Below are 21,758 nucleotides of genomic sequence, written 5' to 3' on the forward strand. Positions count from 1 at the left end.
CTAACACCTCCTTCTAAAAGGTAGCTCCATGTTAAAAGGTTTCCAAGACAGTGAACTCATTACAAACTTTTGTGATGGAGATATCTCAAAAAACTGCATGTATCAAATAAGATACACATGGAATTAAGGGGTTAAAGTCCTCACAAAATGTGTTTGTTTTATATGTGTTTGTTTTCCAGACACTTTCTAAATTTAGTCCCCCTTTCCCCTCTAAAAAAGAGTTAAAGATGAAGCCCTTAGTAATTAGAGCTTGCTCCACAGCCTAGTCTGGAGCTGTGCACAGTTAGAGCAGTTTTATGGAGTGCAGCTTCAGCCTCTACTGCTGCAGCTTGCAGGCCCAAACATTAGCCAGATGCTCTGAGAAACACAGTTTGCTTTTACTGGAAGCTGCTGGGTGGCTCTGCTAATGATATTCACGTTTGTCTCCCCCCAAATCTAGTCCAAACACAGACTATTTTTGTAACAACAAAGATAAGTGAATGAATGTCCAACTTGAACAAGCAGTCTAAGGATTTTTGGACTAATATCCATACATGAATAATGCAAAGACATGCATTTTTAAGGGTATACTGCTTCCATGAGTCAAAGACTGGATGACACAATGCATTAGGAAGATTGTGTGAATGTGTAGGGATTTATTCAGGTTGCGTGCTTCTCATAGGGTAAATAATAACTCGTTGTGATAGGAGCTAGCGATTTTCTGACCTTGCTAGACCCTCGTTTCCATTTCACGCTGGAAGTGATGGAATTTCTGAAAAGGCTATCTGCACCGGTTTATTTAATAATATATGAAGAGATGGCATCACCGTGACATCCTACACCTTTTACTCTCAGGTCCAGCCATTAGCCCAGTCATGAGTGGAGAGCTGGAGAGACAGGCAAAATGGAGCAACACTGGGGAGGTGGAAGCATTGATGAATAATTTAAAGGGAATCCAGTGTAGTTTGAAAGAAATCTCCCTGTCAGTCCCCCTGCCTCGCTCAGTCACTCTCAGTGTGTACAGCAGTGTAGAGTGGAGAGGGACACACTATCAGCACTGTGATAGGCTTTAAATAGCCCCCTGGCTTGAGATTTCCAGATGAAACTTTGTGGCACCGCAGAGAGACTGAGGATGATTCCTTATCTCTGCATTCTCCTCTGCTGGATGGCTCTTCCGCTACACGGTAAAGGCTCATTGTACTTTAACCTTAAAATGTTCAGGTGGAGGCGAGTTGAGGCAAGGAGAATTTCTCTTTATCACACACCGGTATCATTATTTTGTCAAATTGCTAAGCTCAGGCGGAGATATCATAAAATGTGATCTATCAAGTGGCCAGAGGCGTTAAGCTGTAAGTGTTTAATTATGTGTTGTTTATGCTGACACGATTCCTTTGCAACAAACTGTGAGGTCTTAAAAAAGTTTTCCAAGGACACCAATTAATGCATAAATCTGTCAATAATGTTGCTTTGGTCTACTTGAGAAAAAAAGAGCTTTTCTTTGCACACAGTCACAGGCAGGTAACTGACTCTGCCTGTCTTGTGTTGCAGGTCTGGAGATATTTGACCCCGAGGAGGTGGAATACATCCGTTCCCATACCAACGCAACTGTGGGAGGCTCGGTCACCTTGGACTGTGGCTCCATTATGCCGACCATCTTCATCTGGGGCTTCACCAAACCAGGAAGCGATAATAATATAGCTTTGGCTTATAACTACGGGCAAGGCCCGAAGGTTCAGTCTCAGTCCAGCGACTTGGGTCGCATGCACGTGCCCGTGAACACCTCCGCTTTAGTCATAGAGGAGCTTCAGAGTGAAGCAGCCGGGACGTACACCTGCCAGGCTTTGTACGATACAGAGGAAGGGGCCAGGATAACGTTTTACTTCACTGGACTGGATGTAGAGGACAGCTGATTTTGTTGTGTATGTCTTCACATATATCTGCTCTAAAGAAGCGGTTCATGCAAATCCCCCCCCCCTCAAATAAGTTCCCTAACATTTAATAACGCAAATAGTTTTGATGTAATTTGTCTCAGAGTTTACGTTGTTAGAGAGGAGTTTTGCTCTTAAATACAGGTGAAGACAATTTCACAGTTAAAGGGAGCCTACAGCAATTCTACACAACTACAACAATTTCCAAATATATACTTTTACTTTGTCATATATGAGAAAACCTGAGAAAGCTTGGCCTTAAAGATTGCAAGTGCTTTTCCAGAAATCTACGCTGAAGGTGTGAAGTTTGAAACTTGTTATGGTTTGTAGAAGTTTGATTCATATTTTGAACAAAATGTACCTCAAAATGCGTTCCCTTTATAAACATCATCTTTATTATTCCTGTTTATAAATGACGTCCTGGTGAATCGAGATAAATATCTTTGTGTATTTTTAATAAAGAAACTTTGCTGTGTATATAATCCAGACTAACCGACTTACTCCATCTTCCAATACAGGGAAAACACCAGTTTGGGCTGAAGGACACTCAAACACTTTGATCAGTGAAAGACCGCACTGTTGCCTCCTGCAATCTTTGTAGCCATATAAACTTACAACGCGTGACACCATGTAGACCTGAGGTTGTGGTTTTCATTTCAGTGTTTCTCCACTCTTGCATTTTCTTGATTATTAAAGCCATCTGGATTTTTTTGTGCACTGGACATGACTCATTTTACTTGTTCTTTTCTTCAGTGACATATACTGTTCGTGAAATCTTCAGTTGAACTCCAATAACCACCATCCTGCGTTGTTATTCCTTCCTTAAGTACAGAACGATCGTTAGATAACCTCTGTGTGTTGTTGCTATCAACAGACTGAGAGACGGCGGCAGAGCAGACTGACACACTTCATCATTTTAAAGCACATCGCTCCAGGCTGCAAACTGAATAAACGTTTTAGCCTTTTAGCAATGACAGAAACGCTTGCACATAAAACAAGTTTTCTCCTAAATAATTAATTTGTAAAAGAAACATATCGCTACTTATCTTCCTGCGCTGGTACCCTCATTTATTTTTCATCTAGGGTGAATTTTTTCTTACTTGTTAATACTGTTGACTCTGAAGATTAGCTCATGTCAACACAAGGTATCATCAGTATATTCATTATGGATCCTGATCAGTCCGATCAAAGAAATTGCAAATTTACCAGGAAAAACGGGGCAGTTAAGGGAATGGAGGTTAAATAAAGATTAAGAGTATTTTTCCCCCTAATTATATCCAACAGGTGCAGTCAGCTCATAATCAGCCAGCTGCTCCAACAGCATGAAAGTACAAAAATGAAAACGTTGCAGCATTTTTGTGTGCTACAAAGGCTGACTGCAAATAAAGACCAGATATCCTCGAGGGAGACTTTGATTATTAGTCTTAAAGCATTCTGCACATGAGCTCATCCTTTGCAGGGGCCCGTTGGAACACCGCTGGACTTCATCCAACAACAACACGCTTCACTTGTGGTTTGTGACATCTCAAGGATAAAACCGCCCGTGGCTGAATCAACCGAGTTAACAGCACACTGCCCGATTCATAAGAATTGCATTCATTCAGGGTGTGCTGAAGAGGGGAGAGAGGAAGAATGGTGGGCGGAGGGAAGAGAGACTGGCGTTAACAGGTCCGCTCTGCAGCAAGGGGCAAAAATTCCAGGGCGGACAATAAGCTTTCTTGTTCCCATGGGCTCCTTAATGAAGGGGTGTAGCTGTGTGGGTAGAGGGTGCAGGGCAGGGCTGGGAGAGAGTGCCGACTGACAGACGTGGGAGATGGAGAAGCAGCTCATTTAGAGACAACCCTGTCCTTATCTTTTCCTCATCATCCCAGGCTGCTTCTGTCAGCATCCCCTCTCCCTCCCCGGATAATTTCTCCTTCATTTCCAGCTTCATTTCCTATCCATTGTTTTGTTCTCTTTTTTCTTTCCAAACAGCAACAATAGACACTGTATGGACATAAAATAAATGCTAAGAGGAAACTTGAGTCTGCTTCTGTAATGCCGAGTTTGGAGCCAATAGGTACTTTTTTCTCTTTCTCACAATCAAATCAGTGTAAATTTAAATAACTAGAGTTTCAGGGCTGCCAACACTTCTACAGACTCTTCTTGGGAAACAATTCAAGTCAGCTTAATGGACTCTGGCTGCCTTAATGGCACAACAACCTCCATCAAAAATAAAAATAACAGCCGGAAGATGCTGCGCCACGCCTCAGCAGTAGGCGAGCAAATCCAGGAGCCAGGAATATCCCGTATACCATCAGTGGGAGGAGAAATGCCATGCGAGCCAGGGCCTGAGGACTGGCAGCCAACTCTGGCAAAAATCACAGGCAGACAGGCACCAAGCATGGAAAGCCTGCACCGCAGTCATCCTCAGTGAAGCACAGCCAGCCCCGTCATCCGCCTGCTGCAACCCTATCAACTTCAATCAGCCAACACACCATGAAGATTATTTTTAAAACCAATAGAGGTTTTACGCCTTTAGAAAATGGGCAACACAGGCTGAAACTTGAGAAGAATATTGTACAAGTGTTTTATGAATGAGTTATCTGCACAGCAGGAACATCACACAGCAACTTTTCACAACTGATTTGCTGGTTTCCTCTATTTGGTGCTTTTCTCACTGCCCGTCACGTTTTTCTCACTCTGGTTTTTTCCTCACAGAAATTGTAAAACTGCAGCAGTAGATTCTGGTACTCGACAAAAGCCACTAAAAGCTTCAGTTCACTGGTGACACAAAATGCACTTTCAAGCATGAGAAGCATTAGAATCTTTGCTACTTCTAGCAAATAACTACACCGAACTTTTAATCTGATGTCACATGGACCAGCTGTTGACTGTGTCTCACAGGTAACTCTGTCAGGTGATGTCTTGAGAGTTTCGGTTTAAAGAAAACTGGCTACATTCTCCTAATTAGCCCTTTATGATACCTGGCCACGCAGTGAGTTTCATTTCATTCTTTCATCTTTGAGACATTTCTGCAGAATAACACAATAGTGTTACAGACTTAATAACACTGTGTTGTTATGGCCATTTTCCCTGCAAAATAAGACATTAAAAACTGTTTTCTTTGTAAAGTGGTTGACGTTTCGTTTTTAGAACTAGTGATGCCACACTGACGAGAGGATTTAAGATTTCTTTGCACATAGTATTTCCTGCTGTTCGTAGAAACATTCTGCTTGTGGCCGAGCATTTGCACTGATGCATTGCAAAGTTATCTAGGCTGCTCACACTTAACATCTCTGTCTTAATGTAACTACTCAATTTCTCTAATAGATTGCGGTCAGCAGGTCATCAGAGCTCTCAAAGTTAACTGGATTTTGTGTAAAGTGATGACTTATCAAACAGTCAGTGAAGCAAAGCGCATCAGCCTTAATCTGAACAGTGCAGGGAGCGTTCACCCCATTCAGGGGTCACTGCAGTGGAACAGCCCATCACACAGCCACATCAAAGGCCTGCCAGAAATATCGATGGGTTTGGATCGAGGCGGGGAAATTCACTACGGCAATCATTCATCGGGTGCTGCACATGAAGGAGGTCAGGAAAGACATTGAAAAAGGTTGTTGTTGACTCTCCCACATCTTTTTTTTTTTATATTATTACAAAACTTTACACAGACAACTGCTAATCTCCACACTTGAGTGGAACACATAGAGACACAACACAACAAAAAATAAAAAGTATTTCTCATTCAAAAGGCATAAATAATATAAAAGACAAACTTTTTTCTTTAAAACAGATACATTCATATGAAATAATATTTTACTACTACAAAAAAATAAATAAGTCATCTAAAGAGTTTTTGATCTTTTATGAGACGCTTCCCGCCAGTGGGATATAGTGTCTTTTCGCTTCTCTCCGTCTGACTGCGCTCTCAGTCTCTTGTAGTCCCTCTTTTTCCCCCACGTTGCTCATCTCAGCTCAGTCCAATCAACACTTTAGTGTCCTCGTCACCATAACATGCAGTGTCTCTGACTATCCCACCGCTCGCTGGTCTTCCTTTTTTCCACTCTTGATACTTCCACAGCTCTCGTTCAGCCTCTCTGTCTGTTTTCTCTAAACTTCCAAACTGTGGGAGAGTGTGCTTGTGTGTGGGCTATGTTCAGGCCTCCTGCGGGCCAGGCTGGATAAGCTCTCCCGCCAGGCTGCTGCTGGAGATCCACCCAGGCTTTTCGTCACAGTCCAAGTCTGGCAGGCCAAGACTCTCCCAGCGCACCACAGGCCCCTCCATGTCCACACACTCCGGCTCCTCCCCAGCTGCACACAGAGCGAGAGAGAGAGTGAGAGAGAGCGAGAGGCCTTGGTTTACTATTTGTATTAAAAAAGACAAGCAGAGATTCTGGAGAGGCCCACAGTGTAATTTGTGGTGACGCCGCATAGTTTGTCTGCATACAACATCAGGATTGGCAGTGATATAAAAATCTACTAGCAATGCAACAGTGCTGAACCGTGAGCATCTAGAAGTAAATGTTTTAAATTAATGCGCTAATTTCTTAAAGCAACTTGTTAAAAGCTACATATGGGATCTTTTTCCCACTAGGAAATGTGTAGAAAACATCAGCCTACCAGCACTGTAAGTACTGGGTCACCTTCACATTGCACCCACTTGGCCATGAAAATCAATGCCACGAACTTTCTGCTGCACAGTTTTTGCACTGATGGGCAGAGAAGCTTTGGAGCTCTGCAGTTATTGAGTCAGCAGATTGCTGGTGACTTTTACACTCTAAGTGCCTCAGCACTCAGCGACCCCACACTGCAGCGGCTCTTACATGGTCTAAAACTTTGTGGTCGAGTTGACGTGGTTCCTTCAACTCTTCCACTTTGCAATAGTGACTCACTCTTTCACCCACTTCTTGAGTTATGATCAAGGGCAATAATGAGACCGGGATATCATAACAGCTACATAACGTTAAGGCGACAAGGTTGTCCCCGCCTAAGTCTTGTTCTATAGCCTCATTATTCGACTGATAGCAAATTTAATTAAATGATCTGTAATCATGTGAGAAGCTTGGATATAACTTGGGAATTTAATTGCATAATAGGTGCAGTGAGAAGATGCAGAAATGGAAGACAAAATACATGGAAAGAACTTTTTTTTCTGGAAAAACGTGTCTCACCAGTGTTGTCTGCTAGATAGGTTTCATTGTTGCTGATCAGACAGCAGGAATGCTGTGAGGGCGAGGACTCTTTGTGCTCATCTGATCGGTATCCTGCGTTGGCCTCCTGGTCCACAGAATGCGTGTGGCTGTCGTGGCCGCGGCACTGTGATGAAACCTGGCCCAGAGGCACCATCTCCAGCCCGTCCTGCTGGCACGGCGCCACGCGATGCATTAGAGGGAGCGTGCCACTGGAGAAAGTGCCATTGGTCTTGTTGTAACATCTGGTCAGAGACAAACAGAGATGGAAGGGAAACATTCATTAATGCCCGTGCGTTGCTGAGTGTTCACTCTCTGACAACTCGTAGCAGTGCTTTACATGCTCATTCTTTCTCTCTGAAGGTTTGCCACCAGACACAGAAAAACTCTGAATTAATATTACTAGTCCACAAAACAATGACAGCTCTAACACAACTGGAGCGCTCTCATCGTGCTTCAAAAACTGTTTTCATCAGAGATTACAGGCCACACAGCCTCTAAGTAACTGTGACACATTGTGGTTTTGCTCTTCAGTGAAGTTCCAAAAAGCAGAGAGTTGCACGCAGCAAAGTTGTCCCTGTTTTTCCGAACTCAGCTTCCCTCAATCGGGACACGATTGGATTGTGACCTCACCCCCCTCTTTTCCCAGCAGACGGAGGTAAATAAACACAGGACTCATTAGGTCTGCTGGCTGGGTGCACACAGGGTAAACTGTGATGCTGGGAACCCTTAAATACATAAACAGGACTAAAAGGAAGGCAAATGTGTCCGTGTGTGTGTTTGGATCTCAAAAGGGGCTCTTGAGCACTTCTCAGCGATATCTTAGTAGAAATATGACCGATCTGTATTTTTAGGCCCAATTTGAAGTAAACAACGTTAATTTGAAATCCCAATAATTTCCATTTCCAGATTTTTTTCACTTGTTTGCTTGTTATTTCATTTGATTTTCCACACTGATCACTGCAATTGAAAGTAAATAATCTTAAAAAGGGGATGTCATATTTTCATTGGAGAAAAAAAGAGAAGATGTAAGAAAACTGTACAGGGACATAACTATATAAGAAAAAGGATATACAACTGGTATTACAAAGCCCATTAAGAAAAGTCCCGTTTCAGTTCACCTGCCAAGTGTAAAATAGATCAAAAACCCATACAAACACCTTGCTTAAGAGTTAGATTATGCTATCTCACCTGTTGTTGTTGCAGAGGTTTTGACAGCTCATACAATCAGAAGACTCTGTTTGGGGAAGAGCTGTGTACATGCCTCCACCCTGACAGGGAGACACAAACACCAGATTAAGCCACACTGAATGGAATTTGTACCTGTGCATGTAAAATACCACAATTTAAAACATCATGGACATGGACACCACGACCTCAGCACTCACGTTATGATGGTGGTGAGGGTGTGAGTGCTCGCAGTCCCGCGTGCTGTGCGGCAAGGTGCCGTTGTGGCCATGCGGGGGACCTGGTGTGTACAGATTCCCAGAGCCGTTGAGCAGTGCCAAGCCATTCGGGAGTTTGTGGTGGAGGTGATGGCATCCTTGGGGTAACATCTGGCCACTGTGTCCATAGCCACTGTGGATACCCCCATTAATGCGACTGTTGCCAGGCAGCGTGGTGTAGTCGAGCACATGGCCGTTCAACTCTGGTGACTGGTACAGGTAGCCGGGAGCATCAAACTCTGCAGCAAGAGAGGCTACAATCAAGATAGGAACAAGACCAGTTTCAGCTCTGGAGTAACTTTAGCTTGAAAAATTATTTAGGGCATCAGCTGGAATAGTTTTGGATATTGCTTAAATAGACAAAAAAAACTGTAAAACTACAATTCCAAGAAAGCTGTAAATAACAGCAAAATAAAATGATTTAAAAATCTTTGATTGCTCTGACCGCAGTAGAGTTTTCCACTTGGTGATGGTGGCATTTTTGGTGGATGGCAAAGACAATGATTTCTGGAAGCGTTCCTGAGCCCACGTAGTGATTTCTAGTTTTCAATACAGCTCCATCTGTGAGCTTGAAAGTCACAGGCATCAAGAGTCTTTTGATTATATTATTTAGTATAGGTTATTTAACGTAGTCTTCATAATTTTATATTATTCTGACAATGTTAAAAATTGTAGACGCAACTTGGTGAATCTCTGCCTATCTGCCTCTTCTAATTTTATTTAATTTAATAACTGTACAGTACTCTGTTTATAGTAACCATTGTCCTTGATGTAAATATGTAAGAAAAAAAATTGTGTATGTTTCTGTTCTGTGTCCTGTGTACTGTTTGTTGTATATGTGTCTTTCTGGCTGCTGTTACAACCAAATTTCCCCTTGTGGGACAATTAAAGGATTATTCTATTCTATTTTATTCTAAGATGCTCTTTTTATACCCAATCACATTACTGACCTGTTGCTAAGTAACAATTAGTTTCAAAATGTTCTCCCTTTTGTTGCCCATGTCCCAACATTTTCGAGATGTGTTGCTGCCGTCAAATTCTCGATGAGCTCATATTTTTCATGACATACTAATATGTCTCAGTTTAAACATGTTTTCTGTGTTCTATTGTGAATTAAATATAGGTTTGCAAGACCCGAAAATCACTGCTTTTATTTACATTTTACTGAGTATCCCAGCTTTCTTGGAATTGGGGTTGTATGCGTGGCTTTGCCAGTTTTGATGATGTTTACAGCCCCCCAGACAAGCAACCAAACAAGCATTTCAGCACTGGTGACATAATTCAAATATCATATTGTAACAGGTATCATGTGCCCAACTGTTTGATCAACTAAGATGTTGATGAACTGCGATGAATCATATGCGACCCTCATACTTACATAAAAGGTGGAAACCAGTGACCCAGTCTACGAAATCTTTAAGCTACAAAATTTCAGCTATTTACAGATCCAGCGGGTCTGATAAAGAGCTCATCTAACAATGGCCAACTCTTTTGCAGGCACTGTGGGATCTGTATATGCACTTGGAATGAACACTTGGAATATGTTTCACAAGCTGTCTTGGGGCCAGCTATTCTCAAAAATGAGTTAACTCTTGCATGCTTGCTGTTCATCTTGCAGTGAACAGCAGTGTAAGATAGAGCATGCTACGAGAAAAAGTTTGCTTTTCATACCCTGAGCAATGTTTGGGTATTGATTTTTAGTCTAGTCTACTTTGATATTAAACTCACTGTGCATGTTGTTCTGTTGACGATTCCTCCACAGACAGATGATAATAAAGGACACCAGGATGAACACCATCACCGTTAAAACAGAGCCCACAATCACGTAGAGCAGTCCTCCAGGAGGGCTTGGGGTATCCACAGGATGGGGGTCAGATGGGGTAATAGGGTGCTGGCTGGGTGATCCTGGAGACTGGCGTGCTGCAGAAGAGAGGAAGAAGGGGACATGAGGAACAACTTTTTACCCATTTGCGTTAAGGAAAATAACAAGGTACAGCACCAAACCATAAAATGCAAGCCATTGTTGTTGAGCTCATAAAACCCAGTACATTTATGTTGTGTAATTTTGGTGATCATACCCGTCATTAAAGTTACAGCCTTTGCAGAAACATGCCTGGACTTCTGATAAACTAGAGGTTTGGTTAAAGTGTGAGTCATTTCTTCTGCATTACAGCGTTGTGTTTCCTTACCTCTGGTCTCACAGATCATGACGTTACTGTATTCACTCTCTCCCCCGTCATTAAAGCACTGCATTTTGATATCGTAGGAGGTCTCAGGTTGGAGATGTCCAATCATGTGCCAGTTTTTTATACCTGGGAAGGCAGGAAAAAAGGGGGACAAAGGTGAGAAATCACTTCCTCTACAAGTCAGTGTTGACACAACTTGTTTAAACTCACAGCCAGTTTTTCGCTTCCTATTGTCCTTCGCTTCAGGCTTCTCACTCAGGTCATGTTCTTTCCCTCTCTCTCTGCTTCACACCCAAACCTTGTCTCCTTCTCTGACAGTCTCACCAGGACCCAGACAGTTGCCTTATTCGAGACAAGCTCCATATATGGCAGCTTCATGTTTGTCCTGGCTTGCCTCCAGTATTCCCACTCCACACTCACGCCACTGCTGCACTACTACACACTATCACACTACTACGTGCTTTGAAATCACAGATGAGACAGCTACAGTCTCCAACATGGAAATGCCACATTTCCTACAAATGAGGCTGAAATAAGCTGCTGTACTTGTCATGTTTCATTTCATAACAAGTATAATAAATCGCTGCACATGTACTACCTATGTCCCGAGGTAATTTTAGTGGGAACACGTTTTTAGAGAGGAAGCATACACTGAATCTCAGTATTTAATGTCAGTATCACCGTAACAAAAATGCCTCTAGGCAAGTGAGCGACTTAGAAACTGTTGCAAGAAAAGGTCTCTTCTAGAAAATAAGGATAAGGCTGGGTATGCTATGGGACAGGTCTCCTTTGTGATCGGCAAGCAGCGATGGCATGAGTGTATTCTAAATCTGACCCATCCTTCCCTCGTCAAGTGTAGTTTCAAAAGAAATAAAAGGCCAAAACCTTTAGCTTAAGACTAAAAAATGGGACTTAACACGTCAATAGGTGATGTTATGGTCACTACGTCCAATTTTATCAGCTTTTTATTTTTCCAACTGTGGCCTCAGTCACACAGGACAAGAGATCAGTCAGAAACCTGTCGGCAATTTCCCGTTACCAGGATAATATTACAGTCACACTAAGGAAAACAATGAATGGAGACAGTGGCACAACCAACATTATTGCACCATGTGCAATAAACAGACTACGTAATTGCCTTTGATATCATTGCTTCAAAGATGGAGGCAGTCAGTTGCCGTCCTCAAAGCAACTTCAGTGCATCAAGACAGCAATAAAAGGGCATTTAGATGGCTATCAGTCTGCTAACGGTTTGCAATTGAATGGCGTTAAGCTGGCAGTTGCACGCAATCTGTTTGTGACTAACACGATTACTAACTGTGATAAAACAGCAAAAATTCCAAATCTGTTATTGTCTGCTGCAAATCTGTTCCCATCTAAATACACAGAAAATCACATTGAACAGAAATCCAAAATGTTCAACTCAGCACAGTCTAAATAAGATTGGTTGTTAATTGTCGGCAGTTATCTTCAAACCTTTGCCAGCCTGTCTGAGACTGACTGCAGCGACTGTGCCTTGGGTTCAAAATTGGTCAGTTTTTTGGGTACTGCAAGTTAAACCTCATGGTCACCAGTTGGTTGGCCTCAGCTACATGCAAATGTGAAAAAAATCAATTTAATCACCAGACAATTGATTCAAGTGCCATTCTCTCTTCTGCCACTCTTCTGAAACTGGCAACATTTTAGTGCAAAAAATAAAACAAATTCTTCTTTAGTCCAAATCTTGTGCTCAGTCTGATTTGATACTTTATTTGCCAAACTGTAATTTTATGAGCATACCATAACACTATAACACTGGGCTTTGATGGGTATTACCATTTTTTCAGCTCTTAAAATCTGACATTAAGTGTAAGCTGGTCAGAGGTTCCTGTTTAAATCTACTAATTTTTAAATGTTATAGCAACGCAGCTATCCACATCTTAAAATTTCTCTCTTTAATGACTGAATTTTTGGAATTTGTAACTTCGGTGTAATAACAAGCTGCTCGCTGGGGACAAAGACCAAACAGACATTTGTCCCTGGCGGTGTGGAAAGTCACATACTCAGATGCTGGAGAGATGGGCAAAGTGAATGGATGCCCCTCCCTCCCTTCCTGCACCCAGCTCAACTGTTAGCATTCCACCCAGCAACCTGAGCTGCTCTCGTCTGGTCGGGCTCATATTACATCTCCGGCCTATTAGCTGGCAACCATTTATTAAAAACAGATTTCAGAAAGCAGTGCACTCTCTATAAATCAACGCGCCAAAATGCACACCACTCTCGACACAGTATCCATTACACTTCCAAGTTTATCTGTAAAGCACGAGCTTACGTCTACAACAGGACTGGGGGAAGCTGTCGACAAACACTCTACACCGTTACTCACTCGGTATGCAGTGGAAAAACATACACGCGGTAAAACATGTAGCTCCACTTACCTTCAACCACGTCCCTTTTGTAGTCGCTGTCATTGTCACTGTCCGTGGGCCGGTAGTAAATGTAGAAGCCTTGGATCGGAGTGTTGTTGTTAGTCGAGGGACTATACTGGATGGGGATGGAAAAAAGATTATGTTGGACTACAGCAATCTGGTAAGCAATTATCATACAAAGAGAGGAAATTTTCCAGCACCTAATAGCGGGCCCTGTTATCAGCAGATGTACAAGACTGCAAGCTAGATTGTGATTGCACTGTCTGTCTGAAGTTGAGGAAATAATGAGGCTGTCTGAGGTTAAGTAAATGTGGGGAACTATCTACATCCATCTGCAACCAAAACTGTTGTAAGGCAGAAACAGCTTTGAAGACAGAAGAATCAAAACCCAGAGGGACAGGGCCTCCCTTTCTTGCTGTTGGAGCAGAGCTCCTATCAGTACAGTCTGATTGGCTGCAAAAGAACCACGATCAGTTCAAACACAGGTGAGCCACCTGGAAAAGTCACTTCATCAGCCAAACTTTTCCACTGTTATGCAGGGACAGGAAGTTGTTCAGATCATTTTGATGAATGCGCACTTAACTTTGGAGACAATTACAAGCGATGCAGCTCTTATAGGAGCCTGAACAGGAATCATCAGTAAAAGCGGAAAACATTATCAACCATGTTGCGGCTGGCATAATTCTCCACTCATTATCGGAGAACACATGTAGGTAAGGGCACGCGCTGTTTTTCTTGGCTAACATAACATGAATTTCCACAGCAATTGTTCAGCGCTCCAGTGGGTTGAACCGGAGATGCTGATCATGTCGGCACCCTGTATTTAGGCGTAAATAAATCCACAATGGCATGGCATTTTGCACAAGTCAACAGACTTTTTAAGCACGGTTTAATCAGATCTGACTTAAGTTCCGGTGACCACTGAAAGAAACGTTTTGGCTCTCTACTCATTCACTTTAAAATTCCAGCCCAAGCAACCGAACAGAGCCACTGCCATAAAGGTGCTGAGTCCTAACAGTTGCCACTAGAATGTAAACGCGTTAGTATTTCATTTTTATACTTTCTTGCTTCCATTTCAACAGTATTTCATATCTGTAGCTGTGACATCACTGTTTCACAGTATCCACAGAAAGGAAATCCACAAGGAAACAAAAGTAGCCAGATAATCAAACACGACTGAAAAACCTTTTAAATGCTAATTTTGGTCAATGCACTAGAATACTGCGTGGACACAATTACTGTAAATACAGCAGTTTTGTGTAAAACTCACTGATAATTTTTGACAGTTTATCTTTGTTTTCACTACTAAATGCGCTTGTTTGAATGCCACTACTACTTCCATGATGTACTACTCACAGTCCAGCGCAGCATGATCTGTGTGTCGCTGATAGCATCCGTGGATGAAATATGAGGCCCAACCACTGGACGGTCTGTCTTAGGAGGGCTTGTTTGCGGCACTTGGTACGGCTTCGAGGGAATGCTGTGGGGGCTCTCACCGTACATGTTCATGGCTGCCACCCGAAACTTATAGGTGGATCCTGAGTGAGAAATACAACAGGAGCAGCAGTGTTACAGTACAGTGTTGCTAAGCAAAAGCTAATGTTGGATTTCTTAAGCAGGCAACACTCATATGATGCTGTTAGTTGGTGTATTGGAACTGAAAGGGGAAAAACAGCTGATGGCACAGCATCTGAAATCTTGTTAATAGTTGAAACTTTATATTATTTATAATATATATACTATTTGCTGATGTATGATATGATCTGTTTTATCTGGTTTATAAAGTTTGAGAAGCCCTCAATGCTTTGACCATAAAACTTTTATTTTCCCTTATTAATAATTGTCCCTGGGTATTTTATTTTATTCTCACTATTACTTTTTCTCTTATTTTCACATCAGCATTTTTGCAGACCAGTGACAACTACAAATCAACATAGACCAAGAAATAATAACAACAACTAATTGCTGTTTATCAATTGTTGATTTCATTGTCAGTGATGGGGTAAAGTTTTTGCGAGCCGAACGGCAGCATAAAGTTATTTATAAGAATTGTGCTATTTTTCAAATCTCCTTAAAAAAGGAAATTCTCCTCTGGGCAGATCAATCATTTTCTGCATCACTGGACTGTAGAGAGAAGTTGTGAACGATGTGTAAACTCACCAGGCTCCAGATTGCGAACCTCCACAGACAGCTTCAGAGGTGAGATGTTATCTGCAGCCACAACCCACTCGGCACTGCGGCCGCGTCTGTACTCCACGCGGAAAGCTGTGATCGGAGAGCCGCCATTGGCTCTCGGGATCCAGGTGACGTATGCTGAACTTTCAGTCGCCATGGAGATGGTCGGGCGATCGGGAGCCTCTGGAACTGGTGAAAAAAAGCAAATAGGAATTAAACTCGTACCTGTCATTACTGCATCTGAATTCATGCAAACGTGATTACGGAAAAAGAAAAAAAAGTAAAGCACGCACATCACAGGGAAGCCACAGAGGGATGTATACTTACTGCCTGGCCCCTTAGTCACAGAGTTAGAGAAGGCAGGAGCGAGTAAGACAGAAAGAAAAGAGGGTTAGTGAAAAGATTAATGTGAGTCTCAGCAAAGTAGGGCCTGCTTGTGACGCGAGTAAGTCAAATGCACGCACACAGATACACACACTCATTTCTGACCCTAAAGCTGTGTGTAATCTCACAGCATCTCTCTCCCAAAGAGTCATTACGGGGTGTCAACTATCATCTGACTGTTTGTACTCTGAGGCACAAAGAAACAAAGCAGACCACATCTAAACATTAAGCTCTGCGATCTGTTTAACACAGTCTGGTCATGAACTCCACAGTAACTAGCTACATGACAGAAAGCCCCATAATTTTCCCCAGAAACATCCCACAATCATTGTCTGCACAGAGTCCAGCAGCTGCAGCAACAACGCAGGGCCTTTCAGACAGTCTGCGATTGTGTCGGCACCAACCTCTGTCATGTATGACAACTCCAAAGTGCGTGTTGGGGGTTTTGTCCTCTGGAGCTTTGGGTGGCACGGAGATGACGGGAGGCTTGGAGGGATTCTTGTTGGGGGAGGTGCTCTTCTCTGAGAGAGGAAGAAGAAAAGCTGGAGGTAAGAAAAACATCAGCACTGCCACCAGAGGACACACTTCAAACATCAGTTTTGTAAAAATCTGCTTACGGCTGCATAAAGATCTGTGTTTTAAATTGCACACTAGGACGTGTTTTAAACAAAATGGGCGTATAAAACCTGCAAATTTCTTAGTTTACGGCAGGCCTTTGAAATTGTTTGTGGGTATTTGAGTTCTTTGTATCTATTTGGTGACTTGTAATGGTTGTAAAGGACTGTATATTTTTATAGACTTCGTGGAAGCATAAAAGTTTATGGATTTAGTATTTCTCTACCAGAATTGGATTCCTAAAAGCAGGAAGAGGTAAACAGAAGACACATAAAAATGCACGTTACTCTTCTTCTTGTTCTGGTAGAGTTTGGCTGGACGCAGGAGCCCAGAGGTTGGCATTTTGATGGTCCTGGACTATTTTGTAAATGAACCACCCCGAAGATATAATCATATCTGTGATTTTTGGCAGTATCCCTGGCTTTGCATATTTCTGACCAGGGAATATTTTGTAACCCTGCTGTGGTAAAGCACAATTGTTATTGTGTTGGAATACTTGCGGTCATTCTTCTTTTATTTGTCTCTAAACAGACAAAAAGCATGTTCACGCTTGTCTACGATGACTGACACCGGTCATTATGATTGTGTTCACAATGGTGACTGGACGACCTGCTGGAATACCTGAACAGGTAAGGTAATAATCTACGATTACACTGAGTAAATGGCTGCATATAATAATAAAATTTCAATAACTGTCTTCATTGATCTGCATAAGATTTTATCATTTTTTCTTCATTCTGTGCCAAAAGCCAAAAGTTGAAGGCACTTTGTTTGGCCTTACACAAATCACAAATATCAAGCTAAATCCCTCAAATTAATATAATTGCGCAAAAACTACAGTAAATCTTCTTGCAACCCTAAACGAAAAATTCATTGTGCTTTGCTCATTTTTCTGTCCTCCGGAGACTGCTATCAGCGGAGAACATGCTTCTGTTTCTTCTCCGACAAATGTATTCTCTAGCGTCTGCTCAATGTTAGTGCAAAATGTCCAAAAACAACCAGACCCTCCTTAACTCAGCATGGCCCTTAATTTATTGTTCAATCTTTGTAGCTTTGGTGGAAATGAGAGTAAAGTTTTTTTCTTACAGCATTTAGCAATTCCCAGGAATATTAGCAGATACTGATTAAATAGTGTTTGAGAGTTTTCTTCATTATAAGCCAGTGACTGGGCTGACCTTTGCCCGTGCGGAAGGTGAGCATGGCCGGCTGACCCTCGCCTGCTGAATTTCGAGCCACCATCAGCACCTCATAGAGACTTAAGGACTCCAGCTCTGACAGCCGCAGGGTCTTCTCACTGCCAGGCACACGGACCGTGTGCCAGCTTCCCACCACCGTTCCCATTTCATCAACCTGACACACAGACACATACAACAGCATGACTAAAAATGACAGTGATAGTTAATAATCCTTCGTATTTAGTCTCAGTTTAGTTTAGAAGCCTGAGCAGCATCACTAACAAAGGCTGTGATTTACACAGGTGCTCCACAGTCACATTTTCCAACTCCAGCAAAACCGATTCCTGCCAACAAAGTTTAACTAGCAGTTTTATAGTCAGAGTGAGACGATTTCTGAAGCAAATATTTTAGAAGGAAAGTGAACAGCCTTTTATTCATATTCATATTTTCAGGGTAAAATATGAGCAAAATATTTCAGAAAAACTAAAGAAAAAGATTTTTCCCTACCTTACGGTATTTAACAAAATAGGCGTTGATGGGATTGCCTCCATCGCGCCCCGCCTTCCACTCCAGATCATACACATCAGGCTTGTGAGTCTGAGGTGGGCTGATGATGATGGGTGCCTCTGGGGTAGGACGGTTGCCGCTCCTATCAGCCGGGAGGTTAATCGGATCTCCTTCGTTTTCTGTGAGGAGACGCTCGTGGCCCTCGTCGCCCTGTATCGGGTGGAGTGACGGTGAAGCTTCAGGCAGCGCACCAACAGTGGAACCCGACTGTGAATCTGTCAGTGAGGAAGATCAGAGATGATTAAAGTGAGATGTGATACAGTCGCATCAAAGATCAGTCAGATTCACAACAGACTTTGTTAACTTATGATCACCAGGCCACATCAGCTCAAGTCTCAGCTGATACCCTTTTACACATGCAATCTGCAAGCTGCTTTTCAACCCACCTCCACAGGTGACTCATCTTTTCAGTGCAGACTTAATCAACGTCAAGTCTACCGTCAGTGATGCCTGCTTTGTTCTGTGTAGGGGGTCTTAGTGCAACTTTCCTGAGTCATACCATTAAATACAAATGACTGTAGATGGAAACGCCTATCTTTGCTCATACTTTTGGCAGAAAATAAGATTTTGGAAAGTCATGCTTTTCATGGCATTAGGCAAACAAATGCCATAAATAACCGTTAACAGTACTATATTTGTTGATCTCATTTTTGTGTTGTGTATGTTCACTTTTTCCAATACAATTGTGGATCTTTGTTCAGTTTTGTACAGCATGGAGGAGGAGAAAGCACCAAGAAAAGCTGACTAACACAGTGGCCCCGCCTGTGCACAAAGGGCAACTTGCTGGAAAGTTTTACATTTGGAACAAATATGTGTACAGTGCTACATCAAATCACACTTTGCTTTTTTTATTAAATCCTTGTCAGAGCCAGAGTGGTCCACCTGGGCAAATCATGCGAGCTGGGAGTCTTATTATGGCTGACATTAGCTTGGCAAAGTTCAGGTGAACTGTTGGGTTTTTTTCACAGACATTTAGAAGCCACAAAACCTGGGACTGCTCAACTTTGAGCCACATCTCAGAGGTCAAACAGAGTCACAGCTGAATATTAAAAAACAAAACAAGTGAGTAAGGAGGTAAACACCGCAGAGGCACACACACACACTGCAGGGTCCTGGGTCCAGTTTCAGGCTGTTTTTGGTGTATGTGGGACCGGTTCACTTTGTAAAACAAACAGGCCTAGAGCTGGTAACACTAGACCTGATCCTGGGACTGTGGCCAGCTGCCACACATTCCACACACCAACCATTAAAATACCGGAGAGAATCAGACCTCAGCGCTACATCCAGCCCTCCACACGTTCCTGTTCGTTCAGCCCTGCAACACTCTCACCTCTCCACAGCTCTGACTCATAGCTCAACCACAGCCAGGGCTCCTACTCTGACACAATGAGAGAGGAGGAGGCGATTAAGGACACAGCGACCTCACTATTCTGATGGGAAGGAGTGGTACATTACAAGTGCTAGTAAACCAAGAAAAAGATACATTGCCAGGTTCTTCCCAGAAAAAGGTCATGGCATTAGAGGAGAGCACCTGGGAGTGAATGTGGTGGTAAATCATGAAGGATTAAGGACAGAGACAGGAGCCTGGAAAGAGCCTGCTGGAGGACCTGTGGATACCTCCTTCCTGTGAAGACGGATCCAGTAAAGAGTAAAGTGTTTTGACTCCTCTTGTTTCACAAGTTTCAGGCAGTAAAAAGGCCAAGTCTTGCACTTAATGATCTTCTGTCACTGATAACCAACAAATAATGACTTTAGTGGATAACTTTGTGATTAGTTTGCATGTTAATTCATAAAAGGTCAAAGAAATCCAGACCACAGCATGATAGAATAACGCACATCAGCAGGTAAATACAGGGTGCTGTCAAACCAAATTTCTTTCTTTGATGAATTACTATCACAGGCTACATAAATCAATAATACTGTTTAATTTGAATGTAATAGCATTTGATAAGCTCCGGTGCCTGGTACCTGATAACAAACTGAATTATCAGCTTGTTTTGTGTATAAAAGTGGTCTGCAGCAAAAAATATTCATTCCTGCAGTTTGTGGAGGGAAGCAAACGTTTTGCAGTGAACCCACCTGATGGTGACTTGTACTCCCTATGTTCTGCATGTAGCCGCATTAATCATTCTGAAGATAGCAAGGAGAGCTCAGGAATGGGGCCTTGGAGTAGAAGGAAAGCTTGGGGGAGACTGCAGGAGGAGGAGGAGGAGGAGGGGGATGGTTGTGATGTATTAATAAATAAAAGGCAGTTGTGTATGATGTTGACAGCTGGGTGGTCTGGTCCTCGTCATAACCCTCCACGGCTACTCCTTACATTCCAGCGTCCGGGGGCTTATCCCCGACGGTGCGCACAAAGCTCACTCTCACGCTCAAGCTCAGTTCAAGGCTCAGGAGGAGGGCGGCCTTGGCCAAGCCTCCCCTGCCAGTCCTTAGAGAAACACGTACATTCACACTCACAAAGCGAGGGCTCCCTGCAGATACTGTATGCACAGGCCCCACAGAGATCCCATCTGGTAAGATGCCTTAACCCTTTCTAACAATACCCTAAATTTTTTGTAACATTTGCAATGCAGTGTATTTCTTGGAACTTCTAACTTTCGGTGTGTGGAACATCTTCAATCTAAGACTCCTCCATTTGTGATGCAAATGCAGGGAAAAGTCTAAGTAAGTTTTGGATATACTGGCTGTCAGATCTCTGCACTCTCTTGAACATAATGGGACCAGATGGCACTTGTCTTGTGGTGCGCAAAGTGATAAAAGAAAAAAATATCAGCAGTGAAATCATAACCCAGTTACTGAAGAAATCTCCAAAACCAGACACCGAAACAATCTAGCGGCACGAATGTCACTAAAGGCTGAATGAAAAATAAATATGTTTGGTTTTGGGATGAATTAAACCTAAGAGAAGAAAACAACCTTTAGTTGTTCCCAACCTAGGAATCAACAAGGCAATCCGGTACAGCTTTTGTTGTTTGATAGAGATAACTGATCATACATACCTCCTTGAGTTGTGAGCATTCCAAAGGACTGCGCTGAGCTAAAGCCATTGTCCAGCAGACACTGATAAACTCCCTCATCCTGTCGTGTCACATCTGAAACAACAAGTGAGGATCCAGAGATCTGAAAGCGATGTGAAGGGGTGATGGGCTCTGCGTTGAACAGCCAGGTGATGTTTGGAGATGGATTTCCTTGGGCTACACAGATAAAACGAGCAGAGGAGCCGAGAGAGGCGAGCTGGTTCCCCGGTCCCTCGATGATGGAAACAGGCTCTGTGAAGGTGAGCGTGAAATGTTAAACATCTGCATCAAACAGTCACCACTCACACTCCTCTCTCATTGTGTTTTTCTTACCGAGAACCTTCACAGTATAGTTAGCGCTGACGAGAGTCCCCTGCTCCGTCTCAACAGCGCAGGTGTAACTGCCTTCATCGCTTCTCATCGCCCCAACAAAGGCCAGATTGTTGTGCTGTCGTTGGTGAGAAGGCCCCGGTATGACCTTGCCATTCTTAAACCACTTAGCTGCAGGTGCAGGACTACCAGACACAACACACTCCAAGGTCAGCGGCTGCGACTTCTCAATCGAAACAGTCTTTGGGGTTTTGGGATAAACGATCTGCACTGAGGAGGAGGGGTCTGAATCTAAACAAACCAAAAAAAAGACAAAGACGTTCGTTGGTCTGACATAACAGAGCAGACATATAAACGCTTCTCCTTGATTTAACA

At 42.8% G+C, this 21,758-nt stretch overlaps 2 protein-coding genes across 3 annotated transcripts in view; one reads left to right on the forward strand and one right to left on the reverse strand.

The window, feature by feature from the left end:
• The first annotated feature begins 1,003 nt into the window (after positions 1 to 1,003).
• LOC147315028 (uncharacterized) lies at positions 1,004 to 2,908 on the forward strand. The gene is made up of 2 exons (XM_086262207.1): positions 1,004 to 1,163; positions 1,528 to 2,908. Exons 1-2 carry the CDS (start codon positions 1,079 to 1,081, stop codon positions 1,887 to 1,889), a joined length of 447 nt encoding a protein of 148 aa, XP_086118333.1. The 5' UTR covers positions 1,004 to 1,078; the 3' UTR covers positions 1,890 to 2,908.
• Positions 2,261 to 21,758, reverse strand: part of cdon (cell adhesion associated, oncogene regulated) — a 35,508-nt gene continuing 16,010 nt past the window's right edge. The window contains exons 6-19 of one of the 2 annotated variants that reach the window (XM_086262205.1): positions 21,387 to 21,674; positions 21,036 to 21,305; positions 17,974 to 18,248; positions 17,467 to 17,641; positions 16,081 to 16,197; positions 15,278 to 15,481; positions 14,474 to 14,655; positions 13,127 to 13,232; positions 10,713 to 10,835; positions 10,252 to 10,443; positions 8,467 to 8,777; positions 8,270 to 8,349; positions 7,061 to 7,323; positions 2,261 to 6,200 (exon numbers count right to left, since the gene is read on the reverse strand). In XM_086262205.1, coding sequence (XP_086118331.1) covers positions 6,046 to 6,200; positions 7,061 to 7,323; positions 8,270 to 8,349; positions 8,467 to 8,777; positions 10,252 to 10,443; positions 10,713 to 10,835; positions 13,127 to 13,232; positions 14,474 to 14,655; positions 15,278 to 15,481; positions 16,081 to 16,197; positions 17,467 to 17,641; positions 17,974 to 18,248; positions 21,036 to 21,305; positions 21,387 to 21,674 — 2,741 coding nt within the window. In that variant the 3' untranslated portion in view covers positions 2,261 to 6,045. The remainder of the gene's footprint in view (positions 6,201 to 7,060; positions 7,324 to 8,269; positions 8,350 to 8,466; positions 8,778 to 10,251; positions 10,444 to 10,712; positions 10,836 to 13,126; positions 13,233 to 14,473; positions 14,656 to 15,277; positions 15,482 to 16,080; positions 16,198 to 17,466; positions 17,642 to 17,973; positions 18,249 to 21,035; positions 21,306 to 21,386; positions 21,675 to 21,758) is intronic. The other variant, XM_086262206.1, reaches the window with a different exon arrangement.

The sequence above is a fragment of the Aulonocara sp. 'chitande type north' Nkhata Bay genome, linkage group LG14 (genome assembly GCF_057382095.1).
Source record: "Aulonocara sp. 'chitande type north' Nkhata Bay isolate Kocher_YH1m ecotype deep benthic linkage group LG14, A_spYH_male_GT1.1, whole genome shotgun sequence".
Classification (NCBI taxonomy): Eukaryota; Metazoa; Chordata; class Actinopteri; order Cichliformes; family Cichlidae; genus Aulonocara; species Aulonocara sp. 'chitande type north' Nkhata Bay.

Excerpts from the sequence above, each read along its gene's own strand:
- LOC147315028 (XM_086262207.1), top strand. The coding sequence starts at position 1,079 with ATGAAACTTTGTGGCACCGCAGAGAGACTGAGGATGATTCCTTATCTC. Across the intron at positions 1,164-1,527 it reads GATGGCTCTTCCGCTACACG|GTCTGGAGATATTTGACCCC; the intron begins GTAAAGGCTCAT and ends CTTGTGTTGCAG.